Here is a 19,999-nt window from a genome sequence, read left to right on the forward strand (position 1 = left end):
TAACAAGGCACACCTGTTAATTAAAATCTATTCCAGGTGACTACCTCGTCAAGCTGGTTGAGAGCATGCTAAGAGTGTGCAAAGCTGTCATCAAGGCAAAGGGTGGCTACTTTGAAGAATCTCAAATACAAAATATATTTTGATTTGTTTAATACTTTTTTGGTTTCTACATGATTCCATATGTGTTATCTCATAGTTTTGATGTATTCACTATTTTTCTACAATGTCGAAAATAGCACAAATAAATTAAAACTCTGAAATGAGTAAGTGTATCCAAACTTTTTTTTTCCTAGAGGAAAACATGTTTTCACTTCTTTCATTATGGGTTATTTTGTGTTAGATGGGGGAGATAATTTTGGCATTCAGGCTGTAACGGAAAAATTTGGAATAAGTCAAGTGGTATGAAGTTTATGGTGATATTGATCACTGGCCATTAGGGAAAGATCTGGGCTGGGGTAAATGTAAACCTTCACCTTGGACTTTTGTTTCAATAAACATCACCAAATAAACGGGTCAAAGGAATCTTTATTGTCTGTTATCAAACCAAATGTCATTGTCACAATTGTGTTATTGCAGCATTTATTACGACAGTAAAATTAATAATTATTTATCCTAAAACTCGTGCATGGAAAGTGACAAGTTCTTCCGAGAAAGGTTTGAGATGGCGGAAGTGGAAGTGTTGTTTGAAGATGAAAGCGCGTCGACTACAGCTAGTGAGAAAGATGAGTGGACAACAGTGAAGCCCAAGAATAGTACAAAAACGGCTAAAATTCTTGTGGCAAATTAGTCGTTGCTTGTTAGAGTACGTTTTTCTGGATAAGTATGTTCATTTGGGAAACCCTTTTGAAGTCACGAGGATTGTGAATAAGGCGTTGGGAAAAGTGGATGCAAAGTAAACAGGAGTGGTATGGTGTTAAGCACATTGTGACATCTGCTGATGTAAAAAATACTTTATAAATACATTTGATTTGATATCGTGTGTATCTAAAGAACAAAATAAGCGTGCATTGTTGCTTGCTAAATTATCGATGCTTTGATTTTTGGATCAGGGCACCGGTAAAATGTGTTCTCTTGCGTCCCATTGGACATTGATAATCAATATCTTAGGCAAAAAAATTCTGGAGTAGTTAATGCACGTCGCTTGTCCCGTATGGAGAATGGGGAAAAAGGAGCAAAGTTGATCTGTATTATTGATGTTTGATTGAGAGTTTCTACCACTCCATGTAAAGCTGGGATATATAAGATACCCCATAAGAGCGTTCGTGCAAAACCCGATGCAATGCAAGAAATTTATAAAGTTGTAGTTAGGCCACGTGTCGAGTGTTTGCAGACTGAAGGAATATGCCAATGAAGAGTCTGTGAATGTAAAATGTTGCAACTGTGGTGGAGATCATATTTCCGAATTCCCGAAGTGCCCTGTTCGGGTGAAAAATGTTGAGGTGTCAAGGATCAGGGCTGTGCAGCAAATATCTTATATGGAGGCGGTGAAGAGAGTTGAAGGGGCAACAGCCCACAGTTCTGAAGATATGACGGTGGATGCACCGCAAATGTTAAACATCAAGTGATCTGGATACACTTACTGTGAAGAAGGTGGATTGTGTAGCATTTATAGCCACAATATTAATAGTACTGCACAAGTGTCCGAGAAGCTGGACCTCATTACATCTGCACAGCTGAGAAGACTTCATAATAGAAGCACTGCAAGGACTACTTTTGCAGAAAATATGGCACCCTCACAGGATCTTTCTGAGCCTGTGTACGTAACTGATTAGAACAGAAACGCAGGCTGATTTAGTTTAATTAAAAATGTGTTGTGATTATTTACTTTTTGGGGATATTTATTATCCACCTGTACAGTAGGTGGCGGAATGCAGATATAATGGTTGCGAAAGCTATTATACCAAAGAAGAAAACGCTTGGACTTTGTATGTTTGGAATTTACGTCCTGTATCGGCTACCGGAGGAAGAATGGCCGGCTGGATGTGGTTTCGCTGCTTTTTGGGGCCTCATCTCCAGAGAGTGCACCGTTCACAGGAGGAGTCCCGACCCGAAGGAAGAGCAGGCAGGAGGGTAGGCTCACGGCAGATACCGTGTTTGTGACCGACCAGGAAGAGCTAGGAATGTAACTTTGTTCAACGCTAGCACTAGCTCCGGTCAGGACGTGTCAGTACGTGTTATTGAAATTGCTGTCAATCACTGGCAGAGGTGACAATGTGAAATTGTGCATAGTTAACACATTGGGTAATGTTCAGCTAGATTCCAAGGAGAATCAAGTATAATGGTTATCTTTGCGTTGTTGCAGGTGAGCATGCCAGCAAGCACGTCACCTAAGCCGCTGTTAACTATGCTAGGTAGCTAACGTTAGCTGTACTAGCTAGGCAGGGAAATCATTGCAGTTATCCAGCTAGCTGGCTTGCCTAGTCACCACTCATTTAGCACCTAACTATTAGCTAACTACTTCCCCCTTCTCTTACAACCCCAGGGATGGACTTATCAACCCAAGAGCCTGGAGAAACACACTGACAGCATCCTCGGATGGGTCAGTATGTAACTAGCAAGTTACCACAAGTTGTATCTAATTGTTGATCATTCATCTGTTTTGATTAGCTAGAGAACAAATTCTATTTTACTATTACATGCAGTGGCCTGCACTGTAATACACGATCTTTGTTTTTGCATAAATTGAAGCCACAGGTAAAGACAAGTAGCACACTCGCATAGCTATACAGGTAGTCTATACATTCTCATACTTTGTGTTGAGATGTAACTGTTCTCTTGTGTTTTTTCCCTCCAGGCGTCAGCTTTGTGGTCTCTGTCATACTACAGCTCCCCTCTCGTCCTCTGCTACCTTTACAGAAAAGGTAATGTGTGTGTGTGTGTGTTCGCTCATGCAATATGAAAGGTAATAAAATACAGTAATGCTCTTATTGGGTTTAACTATTAATATCTCCCAGCTGTAGTATAGTAGGTAAGTATTGGTACTGGCTAGTGGTGTTATAGTTTGACGTAGGACATGTGTGCATGCTTTAATGCAAAAGAGTGCAAGAAAGAGGAAGCAAATGGCTATTACTAGCCTAATTGTTTGTGTAGTGTTCATAGCCCTAACCGTTGCTGTGTGTTTCAGGGTACATCTGCAGCAGTAAGCTGGTCCCAGTCAGTCAGTATGTGGGAACTGTGATCGTTTGTCTGCTGGGGGTTGCCTTTCTGAGAGGTGAGAACTTTACCACTCTTTTTACTGAACTTGTATTGCTCTTCCTGGATTGGTCTGGTTTGAGAAATCCTCTGTGTTCAATGCTCCCCCACCCACCCACCCCAATAAAATATTATAGCATCTCAAATCAAATTGTAGAGAATGTAGTGTCTGGTGTTCTTCATCTACTAAACAGATATTGGATTGTGTGTGACTAGGCTACAGGTAACTACGATTGTATTCCTGTGGGGGTTATGATTTCACACACTGACTCCCTCACAAGGTGTGGGTCTATCAGGTACATTAAGTACACCTCTGAGACTCTGGCACTCGCTGCTTCTCTCACCCTTTCCCTCCCTCTCAGGTTGGGGACGGTGGAGGAACTCAGAGTATCAACAGTTCATCTCCATTCTGGAGGAAACCAGGAAGAACCACACGCCTAGCAACAAGGTAACACTGCTATGGCAACAGCTTGTCAACAGTTGGCCTGTGTCTCAAATGACACCTTATTCCCCATATGGTGTGTTATGTCTAACCAGTGCCCTATATGTCATTTGAAATGATTCTCAGGCCTGTTTTGCTAGTGGTTGTCAATCTTGAATTCAAGAAACAAGCCACAGGTATTCTTTCTGATCACTAATTTTGAATGTTCTGTCTGTAGAAAAAGCTGGCCTGCTATGATTTTGACTTCTCTCACTGGCCGGCAGACTTCAGCTGGGAAGAAGTTAGCAATCCGTGAGTTGTGTGTGTGTAATTTGCATACTGATGTGAACCTTTTACGCGTGTTAATTTTTATACTGTGATTGTAGTTTTTTTATATGAAATACACCAGGTGATACAGTAAATGTAAACGGGATGACTGTGTCTGGGTTCTGATTTGAGAGTAAGGCTCTATTTTCACTATATAACTCTTGTTGATTTGTTAAATATCCCTTCTAACATCCTGTGTGACAGGAAGCTGCTGTCCAAGGCAGGAGTGTCTCTACTGAAGCCAGAGCCCAAACTGAGAGGGGCAGCAGACAGCATGCTCAACTCTTTACGCACTCTACCATGCCACATCGTCAGGTATAGACAGACTACAATATCCACAATACACTGTACTCTACAAGGGCTTGACATTACAATTTTTAGCCACTTGTCCTTTGGACAAGTAGGACAGGGTTATTTATTAAAATGTTTTATTTGTGTGAAAACCTTTTTTGGGGGGGGACAAGTATGTAACACCATGGGCCAAAAAGGTGACTGAAAATTGTTGTATGATGTAAAATATCCTTCATTACTATACACTATCTCCTGCCATTGTGGCCTTGAGCAAGACACTTAACCCCGCACAAAGTAAAATACTGCACTGATAAACTACTGTTTTAAAACGCATGTGGTCCATCAACCCTCCATCTGGAGAGCTACCGGGTGTGCAGACATTGGATCCAACCCTGCACAAATACACCAGTCATCTTATCAGGGTCCTGTTGAGCAGCTGATTATTTTTTGAGCAGGGCTGGAGCGAAAGCCTGCACACCCAGTAGCTCTCTGGAGGATGGTTTGTCCACCCTGCAACATTACAATTACAACCAAATACTTTTGTCTTTATACAATGATTCCCTGGTTAAATGAACCAGGGATCAAATGGCAAAGGTTGGTGAGGTAGCTAATTAAGATGTTTTATCTATTTGTAAGGTTAAAATATTCAGTGTTCAGGGAAGATCTTGACAACATTGTTACTTGTCAATTAGGCTATTCTAAGAATATGTATTTTTAACTCTGTCAGAATTACATGGCCAGTGTTGAATAGATGAGAATCCTAGCTAATTTAGAGGGCTTGAGACTGTTTTACAACCAGAGTATGCCGCATTTGGTTTCATCAACTGCACCTGTATCGACTGTGTCCCCCATTTGCGGTTATACACAAGTGCCAGTAGAAAGTTATTTTAGGACATCGGACATGACAATGACATTAATACATGCTAAGTATTTAACTAGCAAGATAACCAGCCAAACTACACTATCTAGTTAGTCTGTTGTATATCATTATTTTACCTGCTGCGCAAGTCTCTCTCTCCTCTGGCAACGACCCGCTGGCACACGCAGGTGATGCACACCCCATGACTTTTCCAGGATTTTCATTGCTGACCAAAAATAAGCTATAAGTGGGCAAATGACTCACTAACAATGAATATCAACAAATGTGCACATGCGGCTCGCTTTGATCTCAAACACATCTCTCGACTACCTGATTGAAAGACCACTCGTGCCTGTCAATACAGGCTTTCAATAATTCTATGCCGATGCCCTCTGCATAGATTGGGAGAACAGTGTGTAACGCTACATCTGGAGGACACAGATCCAGTTCTGAATGGACTACCCTCATTTTATATTGTGATTTATTTGTCCATTCGGACAACTTAAATCTATATTCTTCTTGTTCGACCAATTTATTATTAGTATTTTTTTACTTGCCCCGGTCAAGCGTGAATGTCGACCCCTGTCTGTCATGCCACTTTGTCGGGTATAAACAGACTACAAAACCCACAACACACTGTGCTCTACCGTGCCACATCGTCAGGTACTAAACTACACTGAACAAAAATATAAATGCAACGTTCAACAATTTCAAAGATGTTACTGAGTTAGTTTATATAAGGAAATCAGTCAATTGAAAAATTCATTAGGCCTTATGGATTTCACATGACTGGGAATACAGATATGCATCTGTTGGTCAGATACCTTTTTAAAAATAAACAAAAATAAATAAATAGGGGTGTGCATCAGAAAACCAGTCAGTTTTTGGTATGGCCACCATTTGCCTCATGCAGAGCGACATATGTCATTCACATAGAGTTGATCAGGCTGTTGATTGTGGCCTCTGGGATGTTGTCCCACTCCTCTTCAATGGCTGTGCGAAGTTGCTTTATATTGGTGGGGACTGTTGTACGCGTCGATCCAGAGCATCCCAAACGTGCTCAATGAGTGAGATGTCTGGTGAGTATGCAGGCCATGGAAGAACTGGGACATTTTCAGCTTCCACGAATTGTGTACAGATCCTTGCAACATGGGGCCGTGCATTATCATGCTGAAACATGAGGTGATGGCGGTGGATGAATGGCATGACAATGGGCCTTAGATTACGCCTGGCCATACCATAACCAGCGTTTCCCAAACTCGGTCCTCGTGACCCCAAGGGGTGCAAGTTTAGTTTTTTTGCCCTAACACTACACGGCTGATTCAAAGCTTGATGATTATTTGAATCAGCTGTGTAGTGCTAGGGCAAAAACCAAAACGTGTACCCATTTGGGTCCCGAAGACCGATTTTTGGGAAACTCCATAACCCAGCAACACCATGGGGCACTCTGTTCACATTGACATCAGCAAACCGCTTACCCACACGACGCCGTACACATGGTCTGCGGTTGTGAGGCCGGTTGGACGTACTGACAAATTCTCTAAAACAATGTGCCGGCTTTTGGGAAATAAATTAACGTTCTCTGGCAACCACTCTGGTGGAAGTCCCTGTAGTCGGCATGCCAATTGCACGTTCCCTCAACTTCACATCTGTGGAATTGTGTTGTGTGGCCTTTTTATTGTCCCCAGCAAAAGGTGCAACTGTAATGATCATGCTGTTCAATCAGCTTCTTGATATGCCACACCTGTTAGGTGGATGGATTATCTTGGCAAAGAAGAAATGCTCACGAACAGGGATGTAAACAAATTAGTTCACAAAATTGGAGAGAAAAGCTTTTTGTGAGTATGGAACATTTCTGAGATCTTTTATTTCAGCTCATGAAACATGGGACCAACACTTTACATGTTGCCGTTATTTTGTTCAGTGTAAATACATTATATTCTACCACATCGTCAGGTGCTAAACTAAATACACTATATTCTACCACATCGTCAGGTGCTAAACTAAATACATTATATTCTACCACATCGTCAGGTGCTAAACTAAATGCATTATATTCTACCACATCGTCAGGTGCTAAACTAAATACATTATATTCTACCACATCGTCAGGTGCTAAACTAAATGCACTATATTCTACCACATCGTCAGGTGCTAAACTAAATGCACTATATTTTACCACATCGTCAGGTGCTAAACTAAATGCACTATATTCTACCACATCACATCAGGTACTAAATTAAATGCACTGTAATCTACCATGCCACATCGTCAGGTATAAACATAGTCAGATATCGTACTACATAGGTCATAATGTAACCAACTACTGTTTCTGTCACAGTTTCTCTCTGCGTCACACTTACAGCAGGCAGGCTTGGTACATTTGATTGATTATTACTGCCTGCTTTTCTCTCCCCTCCCTCTTTCTCCCCCTCTCTAGTTTTCTGATTGCCCACTCATTTGGGAGGAGGATTCTATACCCTGGGTCTGTATACCTACTGCAAAGGGCTATGAGACCCATGCTACAACAGGGCCAGGCTAGACTTATAGAAGAGGTGAGTCATCTCACACACACACACACACACATCACAGTAGGGTCAAGTTACATTCATTTACAATAGTTAAACATGTATTCATATACAGTGCATTCGGAAAGACCCCCTGACTTTTTCCACATTTTGTTATGTTGCAGCCTTATTAAATATGTTTTTCCTCATCAATCTACACACAATACCCCATAATGACAAAGTGAAAACAGGTTTTTAGAAATAGATTATTTACATAAGTATTCAGACCCTTTGCTATGAGACTTGAAATTGAGCTCAGGTGCATCCTGTTTCCATTGATCATCCTTGATGTTTCTACAACTTGATTGGAGTCCATCTGTGGTAAATTCAATTAATTGGACATGATTTGGAAAGGCTATATAAGGTCCCACAGTTGACAGTGCATGTCGGAGCAAAAACCAAGCCATGAGGTCGAAGGAATTGTCCGTAGAGCTCTGAGACAGGATTGTGTCGGGAAAGGGTACCAAAAAATGTCTGCAGCATTGAAGGTCCCCAAGAACACACTGGTCTCCATCATTCTTACATGGAAGAAGTTTGGAACCCCAGGAGAAGGGTCTTCGTCAGGGAGGTGACCAAGAAACCGATGGTCACTCTGACAGAGTTCCTCTGTGGAGATGGGAGAACCTTCCAGAAGGACAACAATCTCTGCAGCACTCCACCAATCAGGCATTTGTGGTAGAGTAGCCAGACGGAAGCCACTCCTCAGTAAAAGGCACATGACAGCCCACTTGGAGTTTGCCAAAAGTCATCTAAGGACTCAGACCATGAAAAACAAGATTGAACTCTTTGGCCTGAATGCCAAGTGTCATGTCTGGAGCAAACCTAGTACCATCCCAATGGTGAAGCATGGTGGTGGCATTATCATGCTTTGGGGATGCTTTTCAGTGGCAGGGACTGGGAGACTAATCAGGATCGAAGGAAAGATTAATGGAGAAAAGTACAGAGATCCTTGATGAAAACAACCTGCTCCAGAGCACTCGGGACCTCAGACTGGGGCGAAGGTTCACCTTCCAACAGGACAATGACCCTAAGAACACAGCCAAGACAACGCAGGAGTGGCTTCGGGACAAGTCTCTGAATGTCCTTGAACGGCCCAGCCAGAGCCCGGATTTGAACCTGATCGAACATCTCTGGAGAGACCTGAAAATAGCTGTGCAGCGACGCTCCCCATCCAACCTGACAGAGCTTGAGAGGATCTGCAGGGAAGAATGGGAGAAACTCTCCAAATACAGGTGTGTCATACACAAGAAGACTCAAGGCTGTAATCGCTGCCAAAGGTGCTTCAAAGTACTGAGTAAAGAGTCTGAATACTTATGTAAATGTGATATTTCAGTTTGATAACTTTTTATAAATTTGCATACATTTCTAAAAACCTGTTTTTTGCTTTGTCATTATGGGGTATTGTGTGTAGATGGAGGGGAAAAACAATTTCATCCATTTTAGAATAAGGCTGTAACGTAACAAAATGTGGAAAAAGTCAATGGGTCTGAATACTTTCCGAATGCACTGTATGCAACCTTTAGCTTATAGAACTGCGTTACTTGAAGTTTCTCTTTTCCAATCCGTTTCTGTACCTCCCTCCCTCTTCTGTGTGCAGTGTGAGGGTCAGAGGAACAAGCTGGTGGCGTGTGATGGGAATGAGATTGATACCATGTTTGTGGACCGCAGGAGAGAAGAAGGACTGCACGGACAGACTCTGGTAAGGACCTGCACTAGGCTCTATGAACCACCTGAACTACATTACCCATGGTTCCATGTGAGGTCTATAGTGTTTGCTGTATGTCCTGTTGTAGGTGATCTGCTGTGAGGGGAATGCAGGCTTCTATGAGGTGGGCTGTATGAACACTCCATTGGAAGGTAAGGAACCTCTGTCTGACACTTACACAACATACTTCTCTCCTACTTCCTTCCTTCTATCCTACTTACCATCCTTCCTTCCTTCCTTTGTTGAAAAGATCACTGTTCATACATGGTTGTTAACATATTCCATAACCTGTTAAATTTAAACTAGAGCAGTATAAAACGGTTTCTGTCTGTGTTGCAGGTGGATACTCAGTGCTTGGCTGGAACCACCCTGGCTTTGCAGGAAGCACGGTAAGCCTTAGTGTCCCTCGCTCTTCCCCATCACGCTTTTGTGTGAACTTACCAGTGTATTTCAATGGCATTATTAGGCAAGTTTGTCTTATGTAGAAAGTCTGGTTTTTCTACACGTGTCATTCATAGAGGAAGACACACAGGGTTCTGGGTTCAATTCCCACAGGGGACCAGCAAGTAAAAGTAGGAAAATGTATCCACTCACTCTGGATAAGAGCGTCCGCTAAATTACTCAAATCTAAATGTCTGTGTTAGCAGATTTGTTTCCGTCTCAAAATGTGCATTGACATGAAAATAAATGTAAAAACAATAACTATTTTGTTCCCCTATCCACTCCCTTATTTCTCTCTCAGGGCGTACCGTTCCCCCAGAATGAGGCCAATGCCATGGATGTAGTGATCCAGTTTGCAGTGCACAAGCTGGGCTTCCAGCTCAGTGACATAGTGGTGTATGCCTGGTCCATAGGGGGATTCACAGGTAGGGACCCAACTGGTATATGCACTTTGTCTGGCCCTAGTCTGTTGTGGGAATGAGTTGACCAATTTCACCAACATATTGTAAGCACCACTTCTTTATTTCTCCCCCCTTCTCTTCATTTTCTCTCCATCTCACTCTTCTCGCTCACCCTCTCTCTCTGCACTCTCCTCCCTTCTCTCTCCCCCTCCCCTCTCATACTTCCTTTTCTCTTTCTCTGTCTATATATTTCTCTCTGTCTCTCAGCCAGTTGGGCGGTGATGTCCTATCCAGAGATCCAAGCGCTGGTATTGGACGCCTCCTTTGATGACCTGCTGCCGCTGGCCCTCAAGGTCATGCCCGACAGCTGGAGTGAGTCTCTTGCAGGGGTCATAGGTCAAGGCGTTGAAAGACCAGTGATGTCATATAAACAGCAATGTATTATGTCTTTGGATAACACTTTTTTCCTATTATGAGATGTAATATATATATATATTTATTTATTTATTATTATTAAGAAGTGAGTACAGTCACTCTGGATGACAGCATCTCCGAAAAGGCCTGAGGTGTGTGTCTGTCTGTATAAGGGCTGTGTTTGGTTCAGGATCTGACAGTGAAAATGGTGTTTCAGGGCCTCTGGTGACACACACAGTCAGGCAGTACATGAACCTCAACAGCGCAGAACAGCTCTGCAAGTAAGTGCAACACTCTTTACTCTCACAAACACTTTACGTGTGTGTGTGACTGACATGAACATATCATCCATGGAAAATATTGGGTACATTTATTAGAATTTAATCACTTTTTGACAGCATTCCATTTCATCAAAGAAGTGGTCAGAAAGGGATTTTGTTTAACCTGAATGCCAAAATATTCAGGAGAATAAAGGTGGCCAAAGTTGACCTATTTTACATATCCCACCATACCATCAGATATCCATGTCTTCATCACTGGAAAATAAAAACATTTGAGTTTGATATAAATTTAAAGCTTAAAAACAGGGTTGTTAAACTATTGTATGATTTCTAGATGTGGCGGGGTTTTTTTCAGCCTTTTTTAAAGGGTAGGAAGCATGAATTTTAACTCGCCAGTATAACAAGTGTGGTCAGACTTAGTAGCTTAGTTGTAGTAATGATCTGGTTACCAATAAGTACAAACATATAGTTATGTTTTTGGGTTATTACATTTATTAACTTATTTCCGGATAACTTCTAAACTACCCACAATGCACTATTTCTCAACGTCATATGGAGGATCTACTCTGTGCTACAGAGTTCGTATTCTAGTTCGGTAGCTATCTCAAGCTGGCTAACGTTAGCCACACCTCATGCTATTCAGACTTTGTGACCCGTTACCACAGCAGGCTCTGGTGCTTTTCTTGCCGTGGGCTCAAAACAAAAGAAAATCATGCCTGCTTCCTCTAATTGTGTAGTATCTTGTCTGTTATACTTTTTATTTTAACTTTTCAGCATGTTATGTGAAGTAGGCTACAGGAGTTTTGTAACTTTTTCCACCTTGGCTTAGTGCTAGCGCTCTAGCTGACTGACATGGAATCTATCTATTTTGGATTTTGCCCTGGTGAAGCGCCCGCCTCCCCCTAGCTTTGGTAGCTAACTCAGCCTGCACTCTTACCATCCGATGGGCCTCAATCATCCATCTGTAATTGTTTTAGTTTTGCTCTAGCTGGTCTCCAGTAGTTGGGCTCTAGCTTGCCGACCATAACCGTGGTGGTTGGCTAGGCTAATAGCTAGTTGGCTAAATGGCTAACATTAGCTGTCTGGCTAGCTTGCCGGCTAACATAGCTATATTCAGTTAACATTCTTTTATAACTCGTTTGATGGTGTTATGTAGTTCCAAAACGTTGGTAGCAACTGGTTTACTCAGACAGTGCTAACATAATGTTAGCAGGCAGATGGGGCTAACGCTAGTATGGCTAAGAGTAATGGTCGATCATTTTATTTATTTTTTTTACAGTGTATTGTTTGGAGAATGTTGCAATATTTTTTTTTTTGTGCTAGTTGGCTGTACCTGAACAAAAACTCCAGTATTTTTCCTTCATTGCTTGTTTTCCACATTCTTTTTAAACAGGGAGACAATTATATCTCAGCACTTTTTATTTCCATGATTGATCAAATCTCGTTTTCTTATAGCTCTCTTGTCCCTCTGCAGCAGACACATGGTGAGGAATATGTTTGCAATAAAATCACACTATCGAATCGCAATACATATCATAACTGGCACCTAAGTATCGTTATATAGTAGGCAATAGGCTGGCTTGCCGGGTCCTCCAAATTACATCACGCTCCGGAAAAACATTTTCCGTCATGACTTCGGCATGCTTCGTAATACTGATCGTTTTATGTAATAACTCCAAAAATAGAAAAGTGAGAAGTTTTAATTTGGGACTTTTGATGCGTATTCTAATGCAAATCCATTTAACGTTTCCGCTACCTACTCTTTAACGTCAATTATCAACAACCACAACAACAAAATTGGTGTAGCTTAGACCCTATTTTACATTGAGGTTTTTGTGTTGTGCCCGCCATCGGTTTAAACACGACATGCTATTGAATACAGGGTGGGTGTCATTTTAATCAAAGGAATATAATTCATAGAATGGACCTATCCCTTCAGACCACTGCAATTTAGCTGGTACACCGTTGACATTTTAACTTCTAATTACTACCACAGGTGGTCCCCGGTCCACCCACCGTTGAATGTTAACTTAAATGGTCATACCTATTCTATTATCTATATTTCTATGATTTCAATAGGTTTTCTATGGAGGATTGACAGTATAATTTAAAACGGATATTCCCATTCAAGTCAATGTTCTGTATGGACCTCCAACCATTTTTGTGGTCAACTTTCAAATGGTATATCTCCATTGTATACCCATTTTAGTGCATTTATCAGCCAAAATATGGCACCAACCCTGTATTCTAGTGTTGCATGGTATACTTAAGCAATAAGGCACGAGGGGGTGTAGTATATGGCCAATATACCACGGCTAAGGGCTGTCTGGACACAGCCCTTAGCCGTGGTATATTGGCCATTTGTCACAAACCCCCGAGGTGCCTTATTGCTATTATAAACTGGTTACCAATGTAATTAGAGCAGTAAAAATAAATGTTTTGTCATACCCGTGGTATCCGGTCTGATATCTCATGCCAATCAGCATTTAGGGCTCGAACCACCCAGTTCTATAATGCAACTTTGCTACTTTTTCAATACTAGAACATGAAAAACGGTTTGGTACTAGAATTTGTTACTTTCAGTACTTCTGTCAAATCTGACTCACGGATCAAGTCTGTCTCAGCGCAGCCCATGTCGAGGCACGTCTCTCCCAAAGATGATCTATTGCCTCAGCGAACTGAATGGTGTGCTAATAGGGCTCCAACGGTCCGCCTCGTGAATGACATCGTTACTGGTTAACGACACAGCATGCAGTGATATCAAATAAGCTACTTCTATGCAAATTATGTTGATCAGTACAATAAAATAAGTCCCAAATGGAAGGGAAACTGTTATCTGTAGCCCCATGAAATCAGCCAACACAAGCTCAACTCAATGCATGCACACACTCCTATTGAATATGCATACACCTGTATTGTGTCCAAACCATTAGGAAGACGTGTTCTTTCCATGACAGACTGACCAGGTGAAAGCTATGATCCCTTATTGATGTCACTTGTTAAATCTACTTCAATCATTGTAGATCAGGTATTCCCTAACTGGGGTACACGCAATGCCGTCGGGGGTAAACCAAATAAAAATGCGATTCACATTTTTAAAAAGTATATTAAAAAAAGTAGTTTTTTTTTTTTCTTTTTTTCGCCTGAGTAGCCTCGTTTCACTGGCAAAAATAAAATTAAACCATCTGGTGTTCAGTGAAATAACACAATGTCTTTTTTTTTTTACATTTATTTGACCTTTTAACTAGGCAAGTCAATTAAGAACAAATTCTTATTTTCAATGACGGCCTAGGAACAGTGGGTTAACTGCCTTGTTCAGGGGCAGAACGACAGAGTTTTACCTTGTCAACTCGGTGATTCAATCTTGCAACCTTTCAATTACTAGTCCAACGCTCTAACCACTAGGCTAGGCTACCTACCGCCCCAAGTAATCAAATAATTAACATCCAATCACATTAACTGTTACGCTCTCGCGGGAATTCCACTAACGGTCTGTATGTAGCCAAACGTAGCTGCTGCTCATGTTGGTATCTGTACTGATGGCGCAAAAGCCATGACCGGGAGACATAGATTTGCAAGCAGTTGCTCACGACACCACTTGGGTACACCGCAGCATCCGCCAAGGGAATGCCTGACAGCTTGAAAGACGTTTTGGATACCACAGTGAAAATGGTTAACTTTGTTAAAGCAAGGCCCCTGAACTCTCGTTTATTTTCGGCACTATGCAATGATATGGGCAGCGACCGTGTAACGATTTTGCAACATACAGAAGTGCGCTGGTTATCAAGGAGCAAAGAAATGACGCGTTTTTTTTAATTGAGAGATGAGTTTAAAGTTTTCTTTACTGACCATTTTCCCTTGTCTGACCGCTTGCATGATGAGTTTCTCACACGACTGGCCTATCTGGGTGCTGTTTTTCCTCGCCGGAATGATTTTAATCTAGGTTTACATGGACTCTCCGCAACTATATTCAATGTGCGGGACAAAATTTGCGCTATGATTACGAAGTTGGCGCTCTCCTTTCGCTGCATTAACAAGGACAACACACAGGTCTTTCCATCGTTGTATGGTTTTTTTGTGTGGGCAAATTAACTCAAGCTTACAGACAATGTCAAATGTGATGTAGCGAAGCACCTGAGTGCACTATTACGCAGGTACTTTCCCAAAACGGATGACACAAACAACTGGATTCATTTTCCCTTTCATGCCCTGCCTCCAGTCCACTTACCGATACCTGAACAAGAGAGAGCCATCAAAATTGCAACAAGCGGTTCTGTGAAAATTGAATGTAATCAGAAGTCACTGCCAGATTTATGGATAGGGCTGTGCTCAGTATCTTGCCTTAGTAAATTGCGCAATTAAGACACTGATGCCCTTTGCAACCCCGTACCTCTGTGAGAGTGGATTCTCGGCCCTCACTTGCATGAAAACGAAATACAGGCACAGACTGTGTGTGGAAAATGATTTAAGACTGAGACTCTCTCCAATACAACCAAACATTGCAGAGTTATGTGCATCCTTTCAAGCACACCCTTCTCATTAACCTGTGGTGAATTATTCAAATTTGTATATTTATAGGTTTTATATGTAAGATGTCTAAATAAAGAGCAAAATTATTAATTATTTGTGCCCTGGTCCTTTTAAGAGCTCTTTGTCACAACCTGGCTCGTGGGAAGTGACAAACTAATTCTTATGTTTACTAAATGTATTGTATTGTGTGTGGGGCAGGCTTACAATGATGTCAAAAAACAACATTTTGAGATTGAGCTGACCATGGTGCTAGAGGGGGTATGCAGCTGGAGGTTGAATGTTCGAAGGGGTACGGGACTATAAAATGTTTGGGAACCACTGGTGTAGATGAAGGGGAGAAGACAGGTTAAAGAAGGATTTTTAAGCCTTGAGACAATTGAGACATTGATTGTGTATGTGTAACATTCAGAGGGTGGATGGGAAAGACCAAAAGATTATACTGCCTTTTCCACACTCAAGTTTCCTGTGTGTATCAAGAATGGTCCACCACCCAAAGGACATCCAGCCAACTTGAATCAAAATGGGCCACATCCCTGTGGAATGATTGACACCTTGTAGAGTCCATGCCCTAACGAATTCAGGCTGTTCTGGGGGGGGGGGGGGGGACTCAATATTAGGAAGGTGTTCTCCGATGTTTTGTACACTGTGTATAGGCCTAGGTTACAACTTGATTTACCCAATTTATCAATCATTCAAATGAATTACCGTTATGTGAATAGATTAGTAAAATGTATTGTATCCATACATGGCCATCTCTGAAAAATGTTACTGTAAAAACTTTCAAATCTCCTAATGATATTGAATTTAAAAGATGCTCAACGATTGAACAGAGCAGTCAGTAGCTGAGTTTGTTTGAATCAAGTGCCATTCTGTGACTGGCTAATATTCATTTTTTGGTGTTGAGAAACGTGACGGTATTGAAGTCAGTTCTGGTATCGTGACCTACTGTATTCAAGACCGTCTCAACCGAAAGTAGGGTATAAGCTACAGCATATGCAAATATGAAGAACAAAAGAGTTTTACAAGTTTTTAGATAATTGTGTTTAAATTTAAAATTACTTCATAAAAAAAAAAAAAACATTTTTAAGAAATAAAATAGTTGGGAAAACTTTTTTAAATATCAATTACAACTATCTTTTCCAGTGATCAAGACATGGATGTGTCATAATATGGTGGGATATGCAAAATAGGTCAACTTTGAGCACCTTTATTCTCTTGAATGTTTTGACAAGCAGGTCTAAAAAGACACTTTCTGAGCACTTTTACAATGGGCAAATATATGTATGGGACGTCAAAAGGGGTGCTGTTTGCCCTATGGGAAGATGGGAGGTTTTGGGTATATTGTGACCCTAACACTCATGAGTTCTTCCTTAGGTACCAGGGACCAGTGCTTCTGATCAGAAGAACCAAAGATGAGATCATTACCACCACGTGAGTCACTATGAAGGCATGAATAACGAAAAGGGCCCGTTCAGATTACCTCTTTACCAGCGCATAGCTATAGTGACTGGTTTGACTGACTGACTCGTTTCAGGGGTCCAGAAGACATCATGTCCAACAGAGGAAACAACCTCCTTCTCAAACTTCTGCAGTTCAGGTCGGTTCTCCGTCTCCAAGACCTCACATAGACTGTGTATGTCTACGTACACATTGTACACTACAGACCTGATTATCCACAACCTCACACATATGTGTTACCTTGTACCATATACACACACTAGGAACAGAGAGTGAGCGCTGTGTTTCTGTTTTAAACCCTTTCTGATGTCATATCTTCAGGTACCCCAAGGTGATGACAGACGATGGAGTCAGGACCGTCAGAGCATGGCTGGCAGCCTCCAACCCCGTAGAAGAGGCAGCGGTGTACAGTAGCTATGAGGTGGATGATGACTGGTGTGTCTCTGTACTGCAGTCGTATAAGACAGAGAGAGATGTTTTCTTCCCCTGGAGCGTTGGTAAGACTGCTCCTCAAATGACCACACCATTACAGCTGTTTGACTTGGATTAGACTCCCTAGATGAACTACCTGATGATGGAATTTATTTTGGTCTTTGTCCTTTTGTCAAAAGGGTTTGTTTACTGCCCCTTAGACACTCCTCTCTGCCAGAGGTGGAAAAAGTAAAGATACCTTAATATAAAATGACTCAAGTAGTGAAAGTAACCCAGTAAAAGTCTAAAAGTATCAGATGTTAAATAGTATTAAATTGTCATACTTGAGTAAAAGTACAAAGTAAATTCCTTATATTCACCAAACGAGATGGCACAATTCGTTTTACTTTTTTTGACAGCCAGGGGCAGCTCCAACACTCAGACATCATTTACATTTAGTGAGTCCGCCAGATCAGAGGCAGTAGGGATGACCAGGGACGTTCTCTTGATAAGTGTGTGATTTGGACCTATTTCCTGTACTGCCAAGCATTCAAATTGTGACTAGTACTTTTGGGTGTCCGGGAAATTGTATGGAGTAAATAGTACATCATTTTCTTTTGGAATGTAGTGAAGTACAGAGACCCCAAAGAACTAATTAAGTTGTACTTTACACCACTGCTCTCTGTTGAGATTGTGTACCAATATATATATTTTTAACTATGCAAGTCAGTTAAGAACAAATTCTTATTTACAATGACGGCCTACCAAAAGGCCTCCTGTGGGTACGGGGCTGGGATTAAAAATAGGATAAAACAGACAAGAGACAACACTGCATAGAGACCTAAAACAACTTATATAAACGCATACGTGTGGTTTTAAGCCTTTCCTGTTTGTTTTGTCAGGCGAGGACATGACACTGGAGGGAAGACGGCAGCTGGCTCTCTTCCTGGTGAGAAACTTCTTTCATCTTCCATTGTTCCCCCTCTCTACAACATGACTTGAGTTCTACACCCCCCCATCAGTGCCTTTCTTCTTGTCTCCTTCACCCCATCCTTTGCTTACCTGTCCTCCCTCTTCCCCCCCTCTGTTCTTAATTGTAGTTAAGGGTAATTACCATGGTGAAGAACACTTGGGGTTTCCATAGTAACTAGGTCACCTGTGCTCTCCTTGTGACTGGTGTAATGTATTTCTAATGGCTTTGTGGTTATAAGTAACTTACTACAGCATGATAGAAGCGTAATCAATTACTGCTAATGCTGCTGAATTTGTTCTGTGGCGGGCTAATGCCTGTTAAGTACATCTGATTCCCTTTATATGGAAATGGTAAGGTGGTGAGTGGGCTTCCATTGAAGTAAGACAAAAGCAAATCTAAATATAGACATTTCCATTTATTGGGAATGTTCTCTCATATGTTGTTTCCCCCCCCCCCCCCCCCATCTCCATTTCATCACTTGTTCCCTCCCTCTTCTCAGGCACGGAAGTACATGCGGAACTTCGACTCAACTCACTGCACTCCTCTCCCATACTCTGAATTCGCTGCCCCTTGGGGACTGTAAGAGGGTTGACGGATGGATAGAAACGAGAAGCAAAGAGGCTGGCGAGACCAACCAATCAGAAGAGGTATACAGAGCATGGATTGAATCATGCATCTATGGGAGGTGTTCAAGGCAGCTACACCCAGATGGTATAAGAACGTTGTGACCCTGGGGAAAACAACCTGTGGTTACCCCATTGGCTCACAGCAAAAACTTGGCATTTTGTCTACTTGTTTTAATCAATTACAAAACTAAATTTAAGAAAAGTAGATGTCTAAAGATTACTACTACTTAGAAAGACCCTTATGACAGTGCTAGTCAAGACCAACAACACAAATGGACTAACGTTAAATTGTCCTAAACAATGCTTTCCACACGCATAGCCTACGTGGGAGCATTGCGAACAGTTGGTCGTGATTTTTGACCTGGCTACATGTACATTGAACAACACAGCAGCTTTTCGGAATGTTTAGTTATTTCTGTAGAAAAAGTAGGCTCTCTTCCAATGGGGTGAATGGTAAAGAATATTTGTTTTCCCAATTTGTGGGCGTGGTCTAGGGGAATTCCTTATTGCGTTAATATCGACTTGTAGTATCAGATGAATGTTTGTTACTGTCAGCACTAACTCATTTATAAACTGGGTGGTTCCAGCCCTGAATGCTGATTTGCTGGGGGGGGGGGTTGTGGTATATGGCCAATATACCACGGCTAAGGGCTGTGTCCAGGAACTCTGCTTTGCGTCGTGCATAAGAACACCCCTTCGGGCCTTATTGCTTAAATATACACTGCCATCCTCGAACTAGATATTTAAAATGCACCCTTCCATAAAGTAAGCACTGATCTCTAGGTAATTGGATAAACAAAAAGGCTTCATCCTATTACCTTTGACTACAAGGAAGGAAAGATACATCTTTAAAGGGAACAAGGAGCTCGTCTCTCCCTCCTTTCCTCCCTCTGGCTGCATTTTAAAAAGTATACAACTACTCTAAACAAATTGGCTTTGATAGCCTTAGATTAAGCCTAGACAAAGATCTACGTTTTACAAATACAGCCAGGCCATCCTCATGTTCTACCTTTTTTTTTTGTACTATTATTTTCTTGTGGACACTGTCATTATGAACAAAGCTGGATCCTGTTAAATAAAATGTTGGCTAAATAATTTTTGT

General features: G+C 41.5%; 1 protein-coding gene across 1 annotated transcript; it reads left to right on the forward strand.

Moving 5' to 3' along the window:
• Positions 1-1,892: 1,892 nt before the first annotated feature.
• Positions 1,893-19,992, forward strand: LOC106605404 (phosphatidylserine lipase ABHD16A). Its single transcript, XM_014201006.3, has 19 exons — positions 1,893-2,070; positions 2,483-2,539; positions 2,795-2,861; positions 3,125-3,211; positions 3,555-3,640; positions 3,852-3,925; positions 4,145-4,255; positions 7,531-7,645; positions 9,255-9,356; positions 9,451-9,514; positions 9,702-9,751; positions 10,105-10,228; positions 10,472-10,576; positions 10,836-10,899; positions 16,804-16,860; positions 16,964-17,026; positions 17,209-17,384; positions 18,201-18,247; positions 18,771-19,992. The coding sequence occupies exons 1-19, from the start codon at positions 1,969-1,971 to the stop codon at positions 18,852-18,854; spliced, it is 1,635 nt and encodes a 544-aa protein (XP_014056481.1). The 5' UTR covers positions 1,893-1,968; the 3' UTR covers positions 18,855-19,992.
• The last annotated feature ends 7 nt before the right edge of the window (positions 19,993-19,999 follow it).

The sequence above is a fragment of the Salmo salar genome, chromosome 05 (assembly GCF_965601325.2).
Source record: "Salmo salar chromosome 05, fSalSal1, whole genome shotgun sequence".
Lineage (NCBI taxonomy): Eukaryota > Metazoa > Chordata > Actinopteri > Salmoniformes > Salmonidae > Salmo > Salmo salar.